Source organism: Carcharodon carcharias, chromosome 11 (assembly GCF_017639515.1).
Source record: "Carcharodon carcharias isolate sCarCar2 chromosome 11, sCarCar2.pri, whole genome shotgun sequence".
NCBI classification, from domain to species: Eukaryota; Metazoa; Chordata; class Chondrichthyes; order Lamniformes; family Lamnidae; genus Carcharodon; species Carcharodon carcharias.
Genome location: NC_054477.1, coordinates 42,942,070 through 42,967,566, shown reverse-complemented (window position 1 = coordinate 42,967,566; position 25,497 = coordinate 42,942,070). Strand labels below are relative to the sequence as shown.

General features: G+C 41.7%; 1 protein-coding gene across 3 annotated transcripts in view; it reads left to right on the top strand.

Moving 5' to 3' along the window:
* The window catches only part of pds5b (PDS5 cohesin associated factor B), a 260,439-nt gene that overhangs the window by 171,616 nt on the left and 63,326 nt on the right, over positions 1-25,497 (top strand). For all 3 annotated transcript variants that reach the window (XM_041198849.1, XM_041198850.1, XM_041198851.1), the window contains exons 18-22: positions 1,155-1,260; positions 5,021-5,181; positions 6,129-6,252; positions 15,289-15,447; positions 16,262-16,330. In XM_041198849.1, coding sequence (XP_041054783.1) covers positions 1,155-1,260; positions 5,021-5,181; positions 6,129-6,252; positions 15,289-15,447; positions 16,262-16,330 — 619 coding nt within the window. The remainder of the gene's footprint in view (positions 1-1,154; positions 1,261-5,020; positions 5,182-6,128; positions 6,253-15,288; positions 15,448-16,261; positions 16,331-25,497) is intronic.

The following is a 25,497-nucleotide window of genomic DNA, read 5'->3' as shown; positions in this document are numbered from 1 at the left end:
GTCTGTATTCCTGTAGCCCTGTTAAAATTGTATCATTTAGTTTATAGTCGATCAACTGAAGCACATTGAAATACTGAAATTCTGGAGATTATATCATGTTAATGGCAGTGTGGGCGAGGGGAAAGAAATTTGAACCATAGACAATTCTTCTGGCTTAGCGCATCCTTTCTAATTCTAACAGAGCAGGCACTTCTTCCACCTACTCTCAATCCCTAAACCCATGTTATGCAGTTAGCTATAGGCAGTATTGACTGAATCACGGGGAGGCAGCGGCACAGTGGTATTGTCACTGGACTAGGTAATCCAGAGACTCCGGGTAATGCTCTTGGGACCCAGGTTTGAATCCCACCATGGTGATGGTGAAATTTGAACTCAATCTGGAATTAAAAGTCTAATGATGACCATGAAACCACTTTCATAAGAACCTATCTGGTTCACCAATCTGCTCTCCTTGCCTGGTCTGGCTTACAAGTGACTCCGGACTCAGCAACGTGGTTGACACTTAAATGCCCTCTGAAATGGCCTAGCAAGCCACTCAGCTAGCGAATTAGAGATGGGCAATAAATGCTGGCCTAGCTAGTGATGCCTCCATCCAGTGAACAAGTTTATTAAAAAAAGCCCAGAAATCTTGCCAGTTCCAAACTGTATATGGCAAACGTTAAGTATCTTGCAAGCCCCATAAGTGGGACCCAGAGTGCCAGTTTCTAAAGGTTGTGCTCTTTGAGTCTGGCAGTAGACAATTGGCCAAACAGTCAAGTATGAACAAAAGAACATCACTTCCTAGTCGTACTATGAATGGTATGGGTGTCTACCTCTTGCATGCAAATGATCCCATTTGTGGCCTGATCATTGTTAGGGCAGTCTGATAAATGGGTGGCTAGCCATGCCACGCTTCCATTGGTGCAGTCCCGAGCCTCAAATGTTAACTTCTGGCTCTTTTTAGATTTGTTTTTTCCCTCTGTTCATTCTAAGGAAGACTTGCAGTAACATTCCCTTACCACCTTTGCCAGTATGTATAACGTATTATTGTCGAATTTGCAGCTTTACACATTTTCTATGGTCCTAACTTTTTGAAAGGAGTTATTGCTAAATACCTTGTCAATTATTTTTAAAAAGGTAAATTCAAACTCATTTAACTTTCTTGTTTTTGATAGTGCATTAATTAAACAGATTAATAAATCCATTGATGGTACAGCTGATGATGAAGAGGAGGGTGTGCCAACTGATGAAGCAATCCGAGCAGGCCTTGAATTGCTTAAGGTAAATGTTTGAACCTCTGGAACTGAGTTTCTGATTGTAATTTGACATTTTCGTTTTTGACATTTCAACATATTTTTGGTTTCTTCTAACAATTTTCACTGATTCTGTAAAGCCAGGTTTATTTCTGATCTTATTAGAGGGTTTTAAGTTAAAAGTGGTTTAGTGATATGTATTAGTGATATGTGTATTTGTCTACACCATTTAGAAGCTAAGAACTGAGACTAATGCTTGTGAAGATAAAAGGGAAAGAAGTCTTTTGGCACAGTGGGTGATGTCCTTGCATGTGAGCCAGAAGCTCTGTGTTCATTTCCCCACTCCAGGTCAAGGAAAATGCATTCATAATGTGGCCAGACAGGTTAATTGTCAACCTGCAAATCCTTCCAACATGCCTATGGCAGACGGTAAGAGCGGGAGAGATTTATGGTTAGCCACGCTTGATGCGGAGTGGTGCCCCTCGAGCTGTAGCCTTTGGCTTCAGGCTAGCGACCCTTTCGAAGAAAAACAAGCCAAGGAAAACTGCCATAAGCATTTGCTTTGCCTCATGCGCCTCTTGACAATGGAAGCCTTCTAAGTCTGAGGTAAAAAAAAAACTCTAGTACTTTGGCCAGAGGAAAAGGAAACCACGATAATCACGCAGGGAGAAATGAAAAGATCTAAAGGAAAACTGAGCAAGATAGCTGGATGATTTTAAAGAACTCGATGGTAAAACTTGTCAGATTGACAATAATGACATTTAGTGCAGATCTGGACAGTATTGCACACATGCATAGAAGTAAACCTAATATATTTTATGGTGTGGTCCAAAATTGCATTGCTGAATATTGAAATGGACTGAAAGTCCTGGTTTAGTGATAGGATAGTTAGTTACCTTTTTCAATACGACCATGTCAAAATACTGCTGTTGATTCTGGCAACAGAGTGGTACCATGTTGGAAGATCCTCTGAATTTGGTGGTATGCTTGGTTTCCATGTAATTTTGTGTTGTCAGTATGCCAGGAAGAGATATTGATGTTTATAACATTATTGGAAATTATTTTTTAAAGTAGAGGTTTCTTGTGTGTGTTAATTGGATTAAAGCCATCTAGTCTGGGTGCTTTGATGTATAGTAGTTTTGAGATATAAACAGGCAGAGGGTACAATTACATTTTGCTGAATAGATTATTCAAGAGTGGGAGTGAAATCTTGCACCTAGCTAGGAGACACCAAATAATGTTTATATTACTAATAAAATTGGTACTGTTCAATGGGACTGATGATACAATGAGTATTTGGAATCAAAGGGAAGGCTAGTTATAACCTGAGAGGAGTTTGCGTGTGCAGGTCAGGGGCATGTAAAATTTAAGTCTGCAAGCCTACAACTGTCTGCAAAGGAACAAATTGAAAGGAACCTAATTTTGAATTTGTAAAGTGAAAAATGCTTTAAGTCTATTGGTTATTGTTGCCTTAGTGGAGATTAGTTTGGGAATTTGTTAAAAAGTTATGATAGTAATTTGTAGTCTTATATATGTATTTATTGTAAATTAATAAATGTCTCATTTAGTTTGATAGAAAAATCCCTCGAGAACTGGTGGTCTTATTCCTGAATTTAAAGCTGCAACTCAAAACGTAGCAATTAAAAATAGGCTATGACAGTTGTTTAAAGTTTCCCTCTGGGATTTTAAATAACTCAACCTTTCCAAACTGCTGTGTCATAACAAATAGCTCTTGCATCCAGGAAAGTCCCCATTTTGAAAACTGATGTTGCATATATATTTGAGGACCGTCATTATAACCAATTGGATCGGAATGAACCAGTTATCCTCTCCTATCAGCAAATGCTGCTGGGTAAGGCCTTCAAATTACAGAGATCATGCTATTAACTCGTGCTGTCCCTTTTTACTATGATCAGCAGTTGCAGACTGTGATTCATGAACATGTTGCCTGAAAAATTGCTACTTAAAATATAAAATGTTTACTAGAGGAAGGTTTAAAGAAAATTCAGCTGTAGATTGGACAGAGCTCGGAAACATTAGTGATTAAAAGTGTCTTCAGAGTTGTAGGCATGCATGTTCAAGTCATTGTTCTAATTGTAAGGAATACTCTTGTTCATTTGATGCAATTTTTAAAGTTTTTGAAGTATTTAGATTTTTTTAATGATACTTTGTCACACTTGTATTAATTTTTTGTTAGTAAAACTCTTCTTTGAAAAAAAAATAGAATGTGGCTTTCTGAATAGCAAATGGACAATCCACAACACCAGTTTTGAGTCCTGGGCATTAAGTTGCAAATGACCTAATTTTCTATCATTGTGTTTTTTTTGTTTCAGCGAGAAGTGTTGGCAAACAGCACATGCTTATAGTGCTAGATCTGCAATACCCTTTGTATGTTTAAAAAGCATTTTTGGATTCTTAATTGTTTATGCATAACTTACCTGAGTCTCTTTTTACATAAGATGATGAAGATAAATACAAGTGAGATATCTAGTTACATGTTTCTATAGAGCCCTACAAAACTATGATCGCAGTGTCTAATTGCCTGTGACGCCAGACCTGTTGCCTTTGCTGTCCTATCCTGAAGACCATTTCAGTCACTCTTTCCATAAAGAAGTGCTTCTGGCTATCAGGTCTTCAAAGGAAATTCCATCTTGATGGTTCATGCGTTTGGAATGATCGACATTCCAATGAATATATGAAGGTTGGACCTCATTTGAAGAATGAATAAGAAAATACCTATGCAGTGAAATCGCCATGAGTCAAACTCAGATGACATAAAATTCCGGTTATGTCGAAGTCATCAACCAATCTCACAGGAAGAATGGCAAATCCCATAGAATGATAAACCGAAATTTCACACTGGTAACTCTGGATTAGCTGAACTTGTCCAAGGTTGTCACATGACTGTGCTGATGGGTCAGAGTGGAATTGGACCATACGAGTGTGAAATCATGGAGTTCTGGGTAGCCCATCATTTGACATCAAGATCTCCTTGAGGAAGGACGTTCAAAGGCTGAACATGTGAGAAACTTAAAAGTATTCTTGATTAGAGAGAAGGTGAAGTTGATGCAGCAAGTGGAAGACCATGACGTGAAGCTTAAAGCTGACATTGCAAAGGAGTAGGAAATTCCACTATCGACTTTGTCTACTATTATGAAACAAGAAACAGTTGGAACAGTTCGACAAGCAGGCTTTCTCTCCAGCAAGGAACAAGCTGAGAATGACTGCCTATCCCAACGTTGAAGAGGCTCTGCTCACGTTCGAGGCAGCCTGAACAGAGAAAGTGGTGGACTGTTTTGCGCATGTCTGAAAACAGCACACTAAGCAGAAAAAGATTACTGAATCTTTCTGGAGCTAACTCGTGACATTTTTCAATGCAAAGCTCCGGTCTTTTACAGGGCCAGGTTATTGTAAGTTGTGAACAAATGTAATAGAGTTTTTCACACATTTACTGCTTTACTGTGTTTTGATTTGGCATTTGAAACTGTTGTTTTTGACAAAGATCGCGTTTGTAGGCATATCGGGTTACAAAGTAATGCATTCATGTGGGAATGGGGCCTCCTCGGCTGTCAAAAAGCTCCACTTAACACTAATTTGTGGGCTGATCCCCTGGTATTTGACTTGTTGGAATTTTACTGTAATAGGTGAACTACAAATGTGTAAGAGATTTTGATAACAGTAGAATGACTTTTCATTAGTGGGAACGAAAACTGAATTATTATTAGAAAGAGTTTTAAGATGTTTTAAAATTTCTCTATACTTTCAAGCCTATGTTTTTTTCATTCTAGATATTATCATTTACACATTCAATCTCTTTTCACTCTGCGGAAACATTCGAATCCCTCCTGCAGTGCTTGAAAATGGAAGATGAAAAAGTAGCAGAAGCTGCTTTACAGATCTTCCGAAATACTGGGCAGAAAATTGAAGACGACTTTCCTCACATCAGATCGTACGTTTCACTGCTGTTGCTTTATGTAGAGTAATAAGGTAGAAAATAAATGTAGTAAAGCTCTTTCAAAGAACTGGGAAGGGCACAATTGGTCAAATAGTGTCCTGTGCTGTATAAGTCAATGGTTCTAAGTAAATACTAGCAAAATATTTATTCACGAGATTTTTGTGAAATACCATTTAATCTTTCAGGTTGTAAACATGTTGCATTTGAGTTGATTTTCAATGCAAGAAGACGATGATTATGATGTGAAATAAATGTGACAGAAAAAGTGATGGAGGGAAGCCTATATTGTAATATTCAAGGTTACTTTTAATCAAGTGAAAAGTCACCTAAGGTCCTAGCCACTGATTTTAAAATCCACAGTACTAAACCTCTGTAATGACAAATTTGGCATATTTCTGGTACTCAAATCTTCAGGAACATTATAAATATCAAGTCGAGTTCACCAGTTAATCTATTGCTGGAAAAATATGTATATAATTCTATGTAATTTGGAATCCAGTGTTAGATTTTTTTTATTTGCATCCCACTGGCCCTGCTATACTCAGCACACCCATGTGATAATGGAAAGAATATCAGAACTAATTATCAAAAATGTAATGTTCATATTGAAGAAAATATAAGTTAAGTTGCAAGGCTATGATTCTATGAAAGGGTTCACTGTTGCTCCTTGTGTGTTGTCAGGACAATGAAATTGATTTCTTGCTATGAAACTTAAACTATGCATCTATTGCTTTAAGTGCACAAGTGAAATTGAGTGGAAAAATCTACTGACAGCAGAGGGTGCTATTCCATGAGTGGGGATCTATCAATATGCAAGGGTCAATGCCAAAGGGTATTTGGCACTTGCAAAAACATTTGTCTCTGATGCAAAATCAATTTAATCTACCCTGATTTTCATGAAAAGCAGATCTCAATTAACTTTATGCTTTCCTCCTGCCTAGCGCTTTACTACCAGTGTTGCAACAGAAGGCCAAGAAAGGCACTGCTCGACAAGCCAAGCATGCAATTCACTGCATTCATGCAATATTCTCCAGCAAAGAGACACAGTTTGCACAGATATTTGAGGTAAAACATCCACTATTTTGAAATCACTTTTTAATTATATTTATTCTTATTTTCTTGATTTACTTGATACTTTTAAATTGTCTTTACATAATGATGTAAAGCTTTTCTTATTCAGCTTTTCTCAACCAAGGCAAAATCTTATAACTGTTCATATAACTAAAATACAGTTTAATGCTCAAAGCTGTAACTTGCATATAGCTGTCAATAAAAGGTCAGGGTTGTGCATATTTGTAGAATTTTGCACACAACTTTTCAAGAAATTATTTATTATTGGACAAAAAGAAACCAGGGCTAACACTTGTGAGTATTTATTCTTTGTAAATTCTTTTGTGTTCTGTTAGTGCCAGTATTGTGACACATAAGCCCCAATTATAACTCCCTGGCAAGAGTTGTACTGGTGGTGATCAGTGTGGAAGGCAAACCTACTGTGCCTTCTGTGCATTGGCCCCATCAGTCTCTTGGTGAACTCAGTAGGAAACACTAGTTGGCTTCTGGGTAGAAGCAGGAATTTGGGCAGCTGGAGGCTACAGCTGGTGCCCTGCAGGAATGGTCCTTGGCACTTGGCTAAAGTAGAAGGAAGGGGGATTGTGAGGACATTGAGGAAGGAGGTCCAAGATTTCTTTGTGGTACCCAGAGGCCCATTGTTGGTCTCATGACCTTGAAGGAAACCAAAAAATAAAAATCATCAAGTCAACCTTTTTGGGCTTTTCTGGCCTGGCTTCCTCTTGCCACTCGGTTGGGCTGGTGGGAACCATTATGGCTTCCCTTTGCAGACCTTGGGCTAAATTTCATTTGTTGTTGAAGCCTGTTCCAAGTATTTACATGAAAGCTTTGCTGCACCTCTCACCAGCTCAAAAGAGCAGTTTAAATTTACAGCCTGTGAGAAGGCAGTGGAATCAGAAGGAATAAGTTGACACAGCTGAAATATTCTCATTGCTGGGAAAAATTGCAAATGCATTGCACTATTTCATCAATGCCATTGGAATTTTCTTAAATGTGTCAAAAGCAGCACATGACTGCATTCCCTTTTCATGTATTCATTTAATTTTCCTCAAGTCTCTCGTGTGACATCTTATCAAATATCTTCTGAAAAAAGAAATAAGTACTTAAAAATTCTATTCTTAAGCTGCTTGAGGTCTTAAGGTCCTATTTAAAGCTCTAGGGCACTTGCAGTTGTTGACATTGGTTATCATTATCATCTTGGGGTAGAATGTGGACATCATATTTTAAAACTACATGACAAATGTACAGACCTCACTGGGCTCCTCTTTTGTTAGACATTCCTCCTACTCCCTTAACCCAATAAGAAAGCTCTTGACCTCTCTCAGTTGCTGATGTAATGAGGATTTGTGCATCATTGTCCCTAGGATTCAATCTCCTGGCAATTGAGTAAATGCAAACATGTAATCTGAAATATAATCTCCAAGCTAGAACAGGATTTTTTTAATTAAGTAGGTTTTATTAAACAGTTTTATTTTGCATATTGACAGGAGCACAGAGTATATTTACAATATTGCTTAGTTTTGTGGTCAGCTGTATCTAGGCAACAGACATTTGGAGACTTTTTTAAAAATCGGGGTTAAGACAATTTTTGCTTGGGAAACTGTCAGTCCATTCTTGAATTTTTAAAAAAAGTGATTTTATATATATTGGAGTCATTGCTTTTGACTACATCTGACAGTAATTACATTTGCTTTTCATCAATCTGAATGGTAAGCCTATATGTTCTACTCTAGTGTTCAGTGTCAATGGCGACATGCTCCAATTAATTATGTAGCCAGACAACAGTTCATGTGATCAACTAGGTCCAATGGCATAATTTTACCTTTAGTTAACCTCCCTTCTGGTGGATGATATTTCTTTAAGATTGAGCCAGAGTTAAAATCCCTTTACAGTAACTTGAATATCAGTTGTCTATGTTAGTGGCTGAAGTATGTAAACAAAAAAGAAAAGGGCATCACTTTGAGGATCTGCAGTCTACAGGACAGCTACGTGGATTCAAAGTAGCCACAACAGAGCGCTCACTGTACAAGGCAAAGCTCCAATTGATGGAGATGCTTCAGAATTTGGCCCACCCAATCAAAAATATTCACTGCATCTAAGGGACTGAGCAGCCTGAAATGAATGAATAATGTCTACCTTGTTATTTATTCTTTGATTGTGTCTGGGCATTGCTGGCTATGCCAGTATTTATTGCCCATCCCTAACTGCCTTAGAGAAGATGCTGGTTTGCTGCCGCCTTGAACTGCTGCAGTCCAGGTGTTGTAGGAACACCCACAGTGCTGCTAGGAAGGGAGCTACAGGGTTTTGACCCAGTGATAGTGAAGGAAAGGCAATAAAGTTCCAAGTCAGGATGGTGTGTAACTTGGAGGGGAACTTGTAGATGGTGGTGTTCCCATACATTTGCTGCCCTTGTCTTTCGAGGTGGTAGAGGTCATGGGTTTGGAAGGTGCTGCTGAAGGAGCCTCAGTGAGTTGCTGCAGTACATATTGTAGATGTTACACACTGCTGCCACTGTGTGTCGGTGGCGGAGGAAGTGAATGTTTGTGGATGGGGTGCCAATCAAATGGACTGCTTTGGCCTGGATGGTGTCAAGCTTCTTGAGTGTTGTTGGAGCTGCTCTCATCCAGATAAGTGGAGAGTATTCCAACACACCCCTGACTTGTGTCTTGTACATGTTGGACAGGCTTTGGATAATTAGTAGGTGAGTTATTCACCACAGTGTACCCAGCTTCTGACCTGCTCTTGTAGCCACAGTATTTATATGGCTGGTTGAGTTCAGTTTCTTGTCAATGGTAACTCCCAGGATGATGTTAGAGGGGGATTCAGCCATGGTAATACTATTGAATGTCATGGAGAATGGTTACATTTTCTCTTATTGGAGATAGTCATTGCTTGGTACTTGGTGCGAATGTTACTTGCCACTCACCAGCCCAAGTCTTATTGTTGTCCAGGCCTTGCTGCATATGGACACAGACTGCTTCAGTATCAGACTGCTTCAGTATCTGAGGAGTCAGAAATGGTGCTGAACATTGTGCAATCATCAGTGAACATCCCCACTTCTGAACTTATGATGGAAGAGAGGTCACTAACATAGCAGCTGAAGAGGGCTGGGCCTGGGACACTGTCCTGAGGGACTCCTGCAGTGATGCCTGTAACTGAGGTGATTGGTCTCCAACAACCACAACCATCTTCCTTTGTGCTAGATTACTCCAACCAGTGGAGAGTTTTCCCCATGATTCCCATTGACTCCACTTTTGCTTGGGCTCCTTGATGCCACACTTGGTCAAATGCAGCCTTGATGTTAAGGGCAGTCACTCTCACTTCACATCTTGAGTTCAGCTCTTCTGTCCATATTGCAACCAAGGCTGTAATAGGTCAAGATCTGATTGGCCATGGCAGAACCCAAACTGAGTGTTAGTAAGCAGGCTATTGCTGAGTAAGTGCTGCTTGATAGCACTGTTGGTGACTCCTTCTTGCTGATGATTGAGAGTAGATTAATGGGGCAGTAAATGGCTGAGTTGAATTTGTCCTGCTTTTTGTGTCCTGGACGTACCTGGGCAATTTTCCACACTGCTGGCTAGATGCCAGGTTTGTAGCTATACTGGAACAGCTTGGCTAGACGTGCGGCTAGTTCTGAAGTACAAGCCTTCAATGTGATTGCTGGAATGTTGTCAGGGCTCATAGCCTTCTGCGGAATCCAGTATGTTCAACTGTTTCTTGATATAACATGGAGTGAATCAAGTTGGTTGTAGACTGGCATCTGTGATCCTGGGTACCTCCAGAAGGAGGCAGAGATGGATCACCCATTTGACACTCCTGGCTGAGTGTGGTTGCAAATTTGTCAGTCTTATCATTTGCAGTGAATTGCTGGGCGCTCTCATCATTGAAGGAGATATTTGTGGAGCCTCTGCAGCTGGTTAGTTGCTTAATTATCAACCAGCTTTCACAACTGGATATGGCAGGACTGCAGAGCTGCAATCTGATCCATTGGTTGTGGGATCATTTAGCTCTGTCTATCACATACTGCTTATGCTGTTTGGCACACAAGTAATCCTGTGTTGTAGCTTCATCAGGTTGACACATCATTTTTAGCTATGCCTGGTGGTGCTTCTATCATGCCCTCCTGCACTCTCCATTGAACCAGGGTTGATCCCTTAATTTGATGGTAAAGACAACGTCAGGGATATGCCAGGCCACGAGGTTACAAATTGTGGTTGAATACAATTCTGCTGCTGATGGCCCATAGGACCTCATGAGTGCCAAGTTTTGAGTTGCTAGCTCTATTCTAAATCTATCCCATTTAGCATGGTGGTACACATAATGATGGAGGGTATCCTTGATGTGAAGACGGGACTCCGTCTCCACAAGGACTGTGCGGTGGTCACTCTTACCGAAACTGTGATGGACAGATGCATCTGCGACAGGTAGATTGTTGAGGGTGAGGTCAAGTAAGTTTTTCCCTCTTGTTGGTTCCCTCACCACCTGCCAAAGACCCAGTCCCAGTCTAGCAGCTATGTCCTTTAGGATTTGGCCAGCTTGGTCAATAGTGGTGCTACCGAGCCACTCTTGGTGATGGACATTGAAGTCCCCCACCCAGAGCACATTCTGTGCCCTTGCGTCCTCCAGGCGGTGTTCAACCTGGAGGAGTGCTGATTCATCAGTTGAGGGGAGAGTATTTGGTAATCAGCAGGAGGTTTTCTTTGCCCATGTTTGACGGGATGCCATGAGACTTCATGGGGTCAGGAGCCAATGTTGAGGACTCCCAGGTCAGCTCCCTCCTGACTGTATACCTTCTCTAAAGGACATTAGTGAGCCAGATGGGTTTTACGAAAATTGACAATGGTTTATGGTCAACATTACTGGGGCTAGCTTTTTTTTAATTTCCAGGTTTATTAATTGAATTTAAATTCCACCAGCTGCAATGGTGGGATTTGAACCCATGCCCCTAGAGCATTAGCCTGGGCCTCTGGATTACTAGGCTAGTGACATTACACTATTGATTAAAAGTGCTTTTCTGATCATGGATAGTTCTTTAACTTCATCTTTAGTTAATGGACTCACTGCCTTATTTAGTGGTACTCTGGAAAAAATTTGAACACAGGATTTGATAATCAGATAATGTGATATAACAGTAAAACAGGATTTTATGTGGTTTTGAAATCTATATCTGACTTACAAAACTACAAGATGAAATCTGCACTCCAAGAAAGTATGGCTGGAGGAAAGATTTGTCTGGACCACGTTATGCTCTTGTTTTCATCTAAAACTATGCACTGTTCCCAGGAGTATTTTGGAGATTGAGACCACATCCCTTTTTTCCACCACCAATCTTCTCCTTGTCCCTATACCGTCCAATAATTTGCAAGAGGCACTGGATATTAACGCCACTCCTTCCTACCCTTCCACTCCCTTAAGATCAAGGGACATAGACTTGAAAGGATATGGTGGATAACTGGTTTAGCCATCCACTGTCAGATCTGGCTGGCCCATTTAAATCACTGTTGGGTCCTCCTGTTGTCTGCTAAAACAGCACATTGTGGGTCAGAGCAAGGACTGAGATTGAAGCCGCAATGGGAAGCCTCAGCCTTTGCAATTGTTCAACAGGTTCACTGTTCTTGCAGCCTGTGTGGACAAGAGCAGGGACTGCAGGGAGGATTAGAAAACTGATTCAAGTCGGGCTGGTGCAAAAAGGAAAGTAGATGTAGGGGACAGTATAGTTAGGGGGGGTGCGGGCACTTGTTTTTTGTAGCCAAAAGTGAGAGTCCCGAAGGCTGCCTTGCCCGCCTGGTGCCAGGGCTAAGGACAGCTCCTCTGAGCTGGAGAGGAATCTGGAGTGGGAGGGGAATGATCCAGTTGTTGTGGTCCATGTGGGTACCAACGACGTATATTGGACTAAGATTCTGCTGAAGGAGCATAAGCAGCTCAGGACCCAGTTAAAGCGCAGCACTACAAAGGAATAATCTCTGGATTACTACCTGAGCCACGAGCAAATTGTCATCGGGTAGATATAAGATTAGGGAGTCTATAGCGTTGGTTCCAAGATTGGTGTGGGAGAAATGGGTTTTGATTTGTGGGGCACTGGTACCAGTACTGGGGAAAGAGGGAGTTGTATTGTTGGAATGGCCTTCACCTGAACTGTGCTGGGACCGGTGTACAGGTGAATCATATAACTAGGGCTGTAGACTGGGCTTTAAACTAAACATTGGGGTGAGGGTTCACATGAGAGGAAATTTGGAAAGTTGAAGAGAAAGGACAAGGCAGTAGTGCAGAATAGTGCTTTGTGGTTCTGCAGTTTAATTTGGTCCCTAGCTGCTCATGCTTCTTTAGCAGAATCTCTTAGTCCAATATACCCACATGGACCACAACAACTGGATCATTCCCCTCCCACTCCAGATTCCTCGCCAGCCCTGAGGAGATTATGGGTAATGATAACCAGAGTGACAGGAAGTGATAGAGTGTACAAGCATAAGAGTCCACCAGCAAATAAAGTCAATATGGAAAAATGGTAAAAAGACAGAATTAAAAGCTTTTTATCTGAATGCATGCAGCATTTGTAACAAGTTGGTTGAGTTGATAATACAAATAGAAATAAATGAGAATTATATGATGGCCATTATAGAGATATAATTGCAAATGGCTGGCACCTGAATGCACAAGGGTGCTTAACTTTTCGGAAGGACAGGAAGAAAAGTAAAGGAATTGGGGCTAATAAAGGATGAAATCAAGGCACTAGTGAGAAATAATCTTGATAGATTGTATGAATCAAAATGGCAAATGAAGCCTGGAGGATGAATTCATCAAATGTATTTGGGACAGGTTGTTAGAACATTACGTTCTGGAACTATGCAGGGAATTATCTATTCTATACCTGGTAATCTGTAATGAGACAGGATTAATTAATGACCTCCATAAAGGATCTTCTATGTAAAAGTGATCATAACATGATAGAATTTCGTTTTCGGTTTGAGGGTGAGAAATTTCGGTTCTGAAACTAGTATCTTGAATCTAAAGGCAATTATAAGAACCTGAAGAGAGAGCTGTCTAAAGTAGAATCAGAAAATAGATTAAAAGGTAAGATGGTAGAGAAACAATGGCAGACATTTAAGGAGATATTTCATAACCCTCAATAAAAGTATATTACATTGAGAAAGAGAGACTCTACAAGAAGGACCCGCCATCCATGGGTAACTAAGGAAGTTAAGTTTGGTATCAAATTGAAAGGAAAGACGTGCAATGCTGCAAAGATTAGTGAGAAACCAGAAGATTTCGAAAATTTTCAAAACCAGCAAAAGATGACTTAGGATGACAAAGGATGGTGTATGAAGGTAAACTCGCAAGAAATATAAAAGCAGACCAGTAAAAGCTTTCACAAGTATATAAAAAGGAGCATTTGTCCCTTATAATGTAAGACTAGGGAATTAATAAAGGAAAACAAGGAAATGGAAGAGTCTTTGAACAAGTATTTTGTATTTGTCTTTATAGTAGATGACATAAAAACCATCCTAAGGATAGTAGAAAAACTGGTCAAAGTGGAGCGAGGAACTTAAAACAATCACGACTACTAGAGAAAAGGAAGTAGGGAATCTAACGAGACCACAGGCTGATAAGACCCCTAAAGTCTTAAAATAATTGGCTGCAGAGATGGTTGATTTCCTAGATTCTGGAAAGGTCCCAATGGATTGGAAAATGGCAATGTAACACCACTATTCAAGAAAGGAGAAGACAGGAAGCAGGAAACTATAGGCCAATTAGTCTAACACCTGCAGCTGGGAAAATGCTGGAATTCATCATTAAGGAGGTACGAATAGCAGGACGTTTAGAAAATCATAACACGATCAGGCAGGGACAACATGGTTTTGTGAATAAAGGGGAACCAATAGATATAATGTATTTGGGTTGCCAAAAGGCATTTGATAAGGTGCCACATACAAGGTTACTGCAGAAGATAAAAGCTTATGGTGTTGAGGTGATATATATTCGTATGGCTAGAAGATTAGCTAATTAATAAAAGAGCTTCTGGAAAAATAGGCCATTTTCAGGTTAGCCAACTGTACCGAGTGGAATGCTGCAAGGATCAGTGCTGGGACCAACTATTTACAATCTATATTAATGACTTTTTTATTCATTCATGGGATGTGGGCGTTGCTGGCATTTATTGCCCACCCTAATTGCCCTTGTTTAGAGGGCATTTAAGGAGATTTAAGAGTCAACCACATTGGTGTGGGTCTGGAGTCACATGTAGGTCAGACCAGCTAAAGATGCAGATTTCCTTCCCTAAATCATCCCACAAAAGCAGAATAAGAACCAGATGGGTTTTTACAACAATCGACAATGGTTTTCATGGTTATCGTTAGACTTTTAATTCCAGATTTTTATCGAATTCAAGTTCCACCATTGAACCCGAGCATTACCCTGGTTTTCTGGATTACTAGCCCAGCGACAATACCAATACACCATCGCCTCCCATGAGGTTGATGAGGGGACCAACTATATTGTAACCAAATTTGCTCCTGATAAAAAGATAGGCAGGATAACGAGTTGTGAGCCTGCAAAGGGATATAGATAAGTGAATTTGCAAAAATTTGGTATATGCAATATAATGTGGGAAAATGTGATGTTGTCCATTTTGGCATGAAGAATAGAAATTCATTATATCATTTAAGTAGAGAGAGAGACTGCAGAATGCTGCACTGCAAAGTGATGTGGATGTCCTTGCACATGAACCTCAAAGTTAGCATGCAGGTACAGTAAGTAATGTTTGTTAAAAATATCTGTACAATTAAAATTTATAATTTTTTTATTATTCTGCTTTTGTGGGATGATTATGCTATATGGTGCTCCCAGCAAGTGCATCTTTGGAATCACAACCCATAATTTTCACTTAATGGATGGATAATTGTGGGTTTTGCCCACCAGTATCGTGTGAGGCACTTCCTGGCAATAACACCACACCACTGGAATGCCAGGACATAGAATCACTTCTGTGGTATTTACAGCAAGACTTGTAACCTGACTTTTCCTATTTTCTTTTAGCCTTTGCACAAGAGTTTGGATCCCAGCAACCCAGAGCAGCTCATAACTCCTTTGATTTCAATTGGACACATAGCTATGCTGGCTCCAGAACAGTTTTCTGCACCTCTGAAATCCCTGGTGGCTGGTTTTGTTGTGAAAGATTTGCTGATGAATGACCGAGTAAGTACTCGGAGTAGCTTGCAATGTTTGCTCAAGCAATTTGCTCATTAGTTAGTATTTTTCATTTGTGCTGTCTTTCACCTGCCCACCTAAAAGATGAGTAATAAACCTGCTCCCAGGTTTCTGCTAATGTCTGTCGATATTTGATAAAGGCGAAGACATGTAGGTGATCCAAGTTGGCTCTCCCCCATTTAAAATTATTTCCTCTGGTGAAGAAGTACCCAACCTTTATCTTCCCTCTTGATAACGCAGTGATTGGGAGCACAGCAGCTGTGATGATGTTGGACCTAAACCATTTCTGGCTCATCCATTTGTTACTGCTTTGGAGCTCTAGCATGGAGCACTTCCTTTCACAACACAAGTGTTAAGCTGTATTGTTGGGCCATATTGAGAATCGAAGTTATGCAAAGCATTTGCTTGAAAGAAGATTAAAATGAAACTGTCCTTTTATAACGTTTGTTTCTGGTTGGCCTTTTCAGCAGTGATCACTGTGGTATAGCGCACTCTATTGGCGCTGTGTATTACCTGCTATTTTCATGAACCTATTAAACATTAATAGGCACTGTTACAATTTTTTTCTCTTCTCAACTAATTGAGAAAGCAGATGTATATAAAAGTATTTAAAAGACCACTCGAGATTATTTAATCTCAGATATTCTATTTTTTCAACAGTTATTTCTGAATTAAAAATTTATGATCAATTGATATTTACTTTTCTTTCTAAGTTTCTGAGATGTTAAATTCATTTCTCTCTGCTTTGGTACTTTAAGTAATTTGAGTATTCAAAGACTAATTATTAGCATTTTAACATTAGTTTCCAGTAAAGAAGACAACAAAGCTTTGGGTACCAGATGATGAAGTCTGTCCTGAAACACTGACTAAAGTAAGTTCTGTTTAGTAAAACACTGCCATTTTCTTGTGCTTCTTTCACCATTGAGGTGTGGTCTAATTAAGGTATTTTAAAATGATTAAGGAATTTACTAGGGTAGATACAGAGTAATTATTTCATCAATCCTGTTTAAAGATGAATGATCTGAAATAATTTTGTTTCCTTACAGACGCTGCCTGACTACTGAGTGTTTCGTTTTGTCTGTTTTTATTTCCAGTTTCCAGCCGTGTTTTACTATTAAATTATTTCCTCTTGTGAGGGGATTGAGAGCAAGTGGGCATGGCCTTAAAATTGGCTCCAGCCTTCTCTTCTCCAACTCTCCATGCCAACCTCCTGATATAAAATTAGAGCTATATTTGCGAGAGAGATCATATATGTGCAGTGGTCAAGCCTGAAACGTTTGTACCATCTTCAACCAGAAATACTCATGGGATGATCCATCTGGGTCTCTTCTGAGGGCCCCACCATCACAGAAGTCGGTTTTGGCCAATTTGGTTCACTCCACATGGTATCTGGAAGTGGCTGAGTGTACTGGATAAAGCATAGTCTTCACTGCTCCAATTCTTTCCTTGCAAGCCTCCTGAGGCTCTCCCCAAATAAGCAACATCCCATCCAGAGCTCTGCTATTTGCAATAAATCTTGTGCTAGGTATTTGCCCCATTGAGACCCAGCTTGTAGAATTTGAAACCTTTTTAAATTCTTTCACCACCTTGCCCCACCTCACCTCTACAAACTTCTTGCAACACTATTTCCCAGTTTTTAATCTCTTAAATCCAAATCTGATCTCTTGTGCATCCCATTCCCTCTTCTGCACCAAAAGTCCCCAGAGACTTAATTGTATCAGCCCTATATTCTGGAACTCTTCCTCTTAAACCCTTCCATTTTGGTAAATGTGTCTTCACTTTCAGAAGTCTACTTAAATCTTCTTTGGCAACTAATTTTATGTTTTAGGTTGTCTTTTAACTACCCAGTTGCTTAGTCCTGTAGTCCCCATTACTTGAAACATCCACAATAGCACAGTAGCTTAAACTGCCAAAGATGATAACCATTAGTTATTAGCATTAAAGTCAATTTTGAAGTTGTTGGTTGTTCTATAAGTGCTTGTTTATTTTGGGTAGAAACAGCTGTGCGGAAAGTGACGTTGTACGAATTAAATAAAGATGAAAATATAGTGTGTGTTTGTATATATCCATTATTTTAATGTATGTATATGTGTATATTATATATATATAAATAAATAAAAAAAGCCAGGGAACTAGAGAGGCAAACGCTATGCTCCCTTTGCAGCATCCCTCTGTAATATACTGGGAACGTAAATAGTGTAAAAAAAGGTTTGGCATATCTACTGAAACTTCAATTTTGGAACTGATGCTATGCCTGTCGCTGATGTAATTTAATTCTTCTGTCCTCATGCAGGACCTGCCTGTTCCTACTCAGGTTATGAAACAATGCTAATTTAAAATTTTATAAGTTTAAAAAAATATTTTTAAATATGTTTTTCTTTTCCCACCTATTTCTATTATTTTAAAATTTATTTCCATCCATTGTTTTATCTTCGCCTTTTAGCCTATTTCGATCCCTCCCCCCCACCCCATCCCCACCAGGGCTATCTGAAACTTGCTCATCCTGCTTTCTACCCTTAATGTCACCATATGGCCATTCCTTAGCTAACATCACCGCTGTCAGCACCCCTTTGTCCATTTGTCTATGACATATTTGGCAATCTCTACTTTGCCTCCACCTATCACTGGCCCTCTATCCAGCTCTACCTGTCCCAACCCCCTCAACCAGCTTATATTTTGCCTCATTTCTATTTTTCCTTAGTTCTGATGAAGAGTCGTACAGACTCGAAGTGTTAACTGTATTCCTCTCCGCAGATGCTGTCAGACCTGCTGAGTTTTTCCAGCTATTTTTGTTTTTGTTTCAGATTTCCAGCATCCGCAATATTTTGCTCTTATGAAGCATTGCTGTTCTAATAGTGATTTGTTTTTCTGATATGATACAAAAAGATGGCAAAAAAGCAGCCATAGTCTGATTTCATTTGAGGCATTACAGGGATGTATCCTTGGTTGCTGGAGAGCAAAAAGGCAAAAGCTGGAAAGGACTGAATTAAGTAATCCCTTGGTCAGATTTCGCATCTAGCAGTAAGGAGGTCACTTGAGTAGTGGTTCCAGGAGCTGCTGGATGTTGATGAGGGACAAAAACAGGAGAGAGCACAGCCTCGTTATACTTGCCATCGTATTTAATTAGCAAATCGATTCGTACAAACCCAACCACTGTAAGCAATGAGAGCATAGTTAAGAATATATACGTACATCATTTTACTGCTACACCTTTTGAATGCTTTTGGAAAAGAATACTGCTACGGTTGGCTGCTGCCAATGACGATAGGTTTGGCCAGCCCCTGTCCAATTTTTGGTATATAAGTTGGTCTCCCACAGTATTACTCATGATACTGAGGAATGTAATGTGGGAGCAGGATTTGGAGTGACTGTGTAGGTTCACTTAGTGTGGGGATGGAAGATTACCTGATTTGCTGAGCATTGACAGTGAGTCATAATTTTATAGAATCATCAGAGTACTACTTATGAAATTGGATGATAATCCGCTCAACATTTGGGTTCTTACCTGAAAAATTCCCTTTTGCTCTGAACAGAAGATATTTCACTGCTTGAGAAAAATACTATGCTGATGTTGAATTAGGAAATAATAGGTCCAAAGCACCTGAGAAATGAGGTAGGAGTTGAGGACTGGAAGGGTCTGGTGTGAAGCAGGTGATGCTCAATACTAGAAGAAGCAGCTGGGAGGCAGTCTGCGATTGAAGGAGCATGTGAGAATCGGATAAATATGAATTACTTGATGAGCCTCTTTCTTTGTTTTTCCCTTACTTGTGCTCTGTCATTCATCTCAGCCTTTATCTATCACCCACCCACTCACCACACCCCCCACCTCCCAATTCTTGCTTGTTCCCCCAGGACAGGTGGCAAGAAGCTCAGCACCCTAGCAGCCTTAAATCATTTCTCTCTTACCTTCCATTCCTTTTAGTGTCCTTGGAGAAGCTATGTTTGATTTCAAAATTAAACTACTTTTGTATTTTATAAAAGAAAGTCTAATGCAGAAAGAAACTTTGTTCTCACACCTATGCAAGTGATTAATATTCCTCCTTTCTCCCAATAAAACAGGAGTTAAACTCACCAGTTTTTGAAATTGAAATAATAAATGAAGAAAAGCTGTCATTACCTCACTTACTATCTCTTTCCTGCCCTGTTACCGCTATGAGTTTAATGCACTTAAGTTTTTTTTAGCAATTGTTTCAAGATAAGCTACTAAACTGAGAACTGAAGTTGAAGAAAAGCATTTCCTTACTAAAACTGATTTTCCTGGGATGCATCAGTACTCTTCAATTAGGTATGCATAAACAGGCTACACAGCCCAATGGTGGTTGAGTTGGCTTTGGGCAAAAACATCCAGTCCTTGCCCAAGCTTAATCTATTTGAGATGCTGAGGCCTTCAAATAAAAAACTTGGAATAAAGTGCTAAAAGACACAAAAAAAATTTGGTGGAATAATTTCACATCATCATTGTCAAATGTAGGTTTCTATTTTTGCCAAACATTATTGAGGGAAAGACATTTTGCAAAGCATTTTGAGTGATTTCTGGGAACACAGTGCTCAGATGATGAGTTTGCTTAGGCAACACTATTATAAACATGAAAATAGTAATTTATAATGGAGAAAGATGGACACCAAAAGTATAACAGAAATGCAACGTCTGGAAGCCCAGTATACACATATTAAGATTTTTAATAAGATAACATATTGGTGTGTATGTCTAATAGTGTGTAAAATATCTCATGATTGAGTTTCAAAGGATGCCTGCATCCATGTGACCATTGATCAGACATTTAATAGTTGTAATAGAAAAGTAATTATATCATATAATGAATTAACGGTGGAAAATTGAAATGTAAAGAGAAAAATACTTTGTAGGCACTGCCTTGAACTGAGAAGCATTCATACATAGGTAAAACAAATCAGCAAAATATGTTGTGTGTGTTATAATTACAGCAAGCCAGGTAGCCTAAGAGTTGATGTCTTTACAGTTTGAATGAGAAATTGAGGAAATTAAAATTGAAGAGGTGGGGTCTATATTTACTCAAGTGCTGTCCTGAGTTTTAAAACATTCCCAGGAGCATTAAGTAAGCTATCAGCATCACCTCAGGGTCAGCAATTCTTTAAAAGAAACATTAAAACATTTTTAACCTATATTGCTGAGCTTGAACTGCTTGTATCTTTGAATCCAGTTCAGAATGATAAGCCCATCTTTTTCCGTTTGCTGCTACAAACTATTTTGTTTGGAATGGCTAGTGTGAGAAATGAAAATGCTCAAACTGGTGCAGTAAGGGGTGTTCTGCTTAGAGTTAAGATACTTGCATTGGAGTAGAAGTAACTACAAGATTAGAAAAGACTGTGGGTGGAATTTTATGGCCCCATTTCGGTGGGGGTGGGACCACAAAATGCAGTGAACCATAAAATTTCCCTGGCGTAAAATTTCACCTTCTGTACTAGCGAAGACTGCTTCCAGAAATCACTCAAAATGCTTTGCAAAATGTTTTCCCTCCGTAATGTTTATATGCATTGGCCCCAATTAGTAAGCTAATAGAAGTTTTATTCTCTATCATGATGCTGTGAACTTGCCTCAAAGTATTGAGTATAAAACCATATTTTTTTTAAGCAGTGCTAATTAGGCAATATTGCTAATCAACTACAGCTGTTCTTGTAGGTGTAGAGGTATTGTTTTGAGAGAGGGAGGGCACTCAGGAACTCAACTAAGTTACTGGGGGAAGTGTGAGGAAATTCAGAATTGAAAAAGTCAAGGCACACTGACCTGGGAGTCTCAGGTACATTTGCCAGGTAGTTTAAAAAAAAATCATTGTAGCAGCTACAGTTGTGAATGTTTTTTGTTTAATGGTTAGTGCAAGAAATGTTACACTAAAAGTAATTCTATGACTTGGAACACTAGCTATTAATTGTAACAGTATTCAATAATAATGACATAAGTTTCTGGAAAAATGCATAGATAGAATGGTAATACTTTGGGCAGAGTCATCCGCGCCTGCTGGTGTCAGGCTTGTTCGGTGGCGTGAGTGGACAATATGACGAGAAGGCCAAAAATCGCTTTCACGATGTCGTGGAACCAGTTTGTGATCACCCACTCTGCCCTCTGATGGTGGGCTGTGTTTCCTGCCATCGATCATCAGGAACCTCATTGTAATACATGTGCATGTCATTATAAGGCCAGCTCGCCAGAATTGTCCATCACACCGATGTGTTTCACAATTGCATATAAAAGACGTGCACTTGGCGGGCTGCATTTTGAGGGGAACTCTGAGGTGAGTACACAGTAACGTTCTGGAGCGCTCGCCTGTTGGACTACAAGGTTGAGGCGACTTTTGGGGAGGGGCGGAGGGGGCGGCATGGGCTGCCCTCCGGTTGAGGCAACTTGGGGGTTGGTGGAGTGGAGGCTGGGGCAAGGGCTGCCCTGCAGTTGAAGATAGTGGATAGTGCACAAGCACGGGCTGAGGTAGGGCAAGGGTGAGCAAGGAAAGTGGCCACACGTTCAGGAAACCTTGTGTAAAGTGACCATTCCTCTGCAACGGCGACCGTTCAGGCATAGCCACACGTGGAGCCGTCACTGGTAGAGGCGTTCACAGCCCCTTGCAATGTCATCATCTCGATTTGGACTAGTCCCCCCAATGGTTCAAGTTAACAATGCAGCCTTGTAGCACAGCTTAGGAGAATGTCTGCGCCTGGGCTGAGAGCACAGTATGCAGCCCAATGGGCAAGCTGCAGCAATTCGTTGGGTGGGGTGGGGTGGAGGTGGGTGGGGTTTTGGGCAGTCATACAGTACACGAATCTCTGGCCATAAAAGTGGTGGCCAGCGCTCCCCAGGATCCACTAAGAGGCCTTCAGACTTAACCAAGAGAGGTTCTTAGCACACCCATGCTAACCTACACTTGTCTCTTTCAACCTGCAGGAGGAGTACATCAGGATTGTGGAGCCTGGTGAACTAGCTGTATGCCTTGTGGCTTAGCGAATGAAGACGACTGAGAAGAGAACGACTGAGGTGCCTGGCTGCTCAGAGGAAGGAGCAGTACCATCTGAAAAAAGGGGCATCTGGGGCTTCCGCACACGCCACCGAGGAGCTACAGTACTGGTCAGCACCTAGCTAGACCCAGGGTCTATAGATGCACCTTTCATTCCTGCATATGCCCGAGAACCAGTGTCGCCGAAGGCTGTGCATGTCTAGAGAACTGGTCTTACTGCAAGATTTGGTGCCATGGAGGGCACCAACTGGCAGTGGCCATGTAAGTGACCACAGCATTCAATTTCTGTGCCATCGGGTCCTTCCAGGGCTCCACCGGTGACCTCTGTGGGATATCTCAAGCCTCTTTGCTATGGCACACAACTTTGTGCGTTTCGCCCCGGACCAGGACAGCCAGGATGCAAAAGCAATTGGATTTGCCCAGATCTCTGGTTTCCCACAGGTGCAGGGTGCCATTAACTGCACTCATGTGACGCTCAGATCTCTGTCACAACATGCAGTCAACTACATCTCCTCACTATCTACAAGGGATTCCATTCGCTGAATGTGCAGTTGGTGTGCGACCACTACAAATGCATCCTGCAGGTCTGCGCACGGTTTCCAGGGAGTGTGCATGACTCCTACATTCTGTCAGTCACAGATCCCTGAAGCCTTCCAAGGTCCACAGAAGCTGCAAGGATGGCTCCTTGGGGACAAGGGCTACCTGCAGAGGACGTGGCTGACACTATGTGGTGACCTCAGACTGCAGCAGAGCGATGGTATAATGAGGCTTATGCTGCATCTCACAACTTGGTGGAGCAAACCATGGGGATGCTGAAAATGAGCTTCCAGTGCCTGGACTTGTCTGGTGGGACCTTGCAACATACTCCACAGGGGGGGTCACACGTCGTCATCATCTGCTGCACCCTTAACAACCTGGTGCTGAAACGGGGAGAAGAGCTGGCTGAGGAGGAGATTGGAGGAGCTGGGGGTCTCCTCGGATGAGCAGGATGTTGGTGGGAATGATAGTGAGGAGATCCTTGAAGGCGATGATGATGGTGATGAGGCCCTCGCACTGGCCAGATGAGGCAGGTGTGCCCGGGAGGCCCTCATATCTGCTAGATTTGTGGAGGATGATGACGACACACAGTGAGGAGACACCATAGATCCTCACAGTGCATCTATGAATGTTTGACTTCAACCTGGCTTATGGCAATGCATATAAGCCCTGTGATAGTCTCCTGTCATGGAGCTGCAGTAGAGGCCCTAATAGTCGCTCGATTGCAGGACAATGATGACGACATGCAGTGAGGACACTCCATAAATCTTCACATAGCCTCAGAATGTCTGACTCTTGTCTGGCTGAGGGCAGCTTGTGCCCTGTGATCAGGGTTATGCCATATAGAGACGGAGCCATGAAACTTTAAAAGCACCTGATCCTTTGTGAGCCTTCAGCACCTGACGGTTTCAGGAGCACAGTGTCACTGGTCACAGATGCTGAAGAGATGGGAGCCAGTCCCACTTGAAGGTGCTGAGAGCACACAGGGAGAATAACGGTGTTCTGTGGCGCCTGCCCATGACATTCTGGCAGCAAGGAAGAGCACTGTTGAGGTGCAGGCATCAGTAATGCATCCAGGGAGTATGAGGCCAGACAGTCACTTTGGTCTGAAAGCTGCACCAAGCACAAGGAGGAAGCCCTGGACTGAGACACCTGCCTTTATCTTGCGCAGAAAGTTTTCACATCTGAGTGACACGAACACTGCTCATCAGGAGAAGGAACCATAGGCGGGGAGACATTCTTGGGAGTTTACTGACAATAGTGAACAGTATATACAAGTGATTAACACCTGTGAACAGGCTGTGCAACTATATCTTCTTAATTTTCCCAACCCTGCCGTTATGTCTTGGTGCTCCCTGGCCATCCATAGCAGAGGCGGAGTCAACCTGCTGACTGCTACACCCTGTCTGTGATCACCGTAGTGGGTGTCCTTTGGAGGGCCAAAACCTGGAGGGCCCTGGCCTGTTTGCAGGTTCCTGCTGTGTGGCGGTGGCACCCTCCTCGGCCTCTGGAGCTGGAGCTGCTAAGGTCACAGGAAGAGGGAATTCGGATGAGCTGGACAATCCTGGAGTCACCTGGATGGATGGCCCCGGTGGGTACACCTGCTTCTCCTGTCGGTGGGTGCCAAAGTGTTCCTGGCTGACTCCTTGATAAAAAGGGGCAGCTGGAGTGAGATCGAGCTTCCCTGCACCCCTCTCACATACACATTGTTGGAGGCCAACTATGGCGCCAGTGATGGAGTTCAGCTGTGCAGCAGTGCAGGACCAATGTCCTGGACCAAGGTGTCCATGACGGCCACCATTCTACCAGTATTGACCTCGGTGCGTTGGCATGCTGGCGCTATCACCTCAGACTGAAGATGGACGGACTCCTCCATTGCACCTTGCAATCTGGGGAGTGCAGCGGGCACCCCTCCCTGAAATTCCCAAGCTTGCCTTTGCAGCTCCAGCAACTATGACATGATGAGTCCAGAGGCTCGTTAGCTGACTTGGACTCAGTAAATTTCTGGCCTCCAGCAGTCCTCCCAGTGCTGGACATCTGGGAAGTTCCTGCTGCCGCCTGCTGTGGGTCAGACACTGTGATGTTCTTACAACGTTGTGATCCAGAGGCTACTGTAAAGCTATGCCCCACTGAGATGGGGCATGACCCTGCCCTGGTGGAGGGTGTGGGTGATCGCTGTGACGGGTCTTGAACGAGGGTGCCTCCGGATTCCTCTTCAGAGGCTTCCTCGTGGCTTGATTGGAGGCCCAGGGGTGTGGACTCCATCGACTGTTTAGTGGATGTGCCTGTGGAAGCAAAGGGAGGTATTTAATGCACGGCAGAGGCCTGTGAAAGAGGGCACATCACTCACAGCTTGGTTGTCTGATATATGTTGCACTGCTGGATCCTCACTTGGTAGAACCCCGCTGACCTCACCGTCAGCACAGGAACGGTCCAGATCCTCACTGACCAGCTGGATGGCTCTGTTTTCAGACTCTGTGAGGACCTTGATTTCAGGCAGTCCTCCACTGGTCTGTGA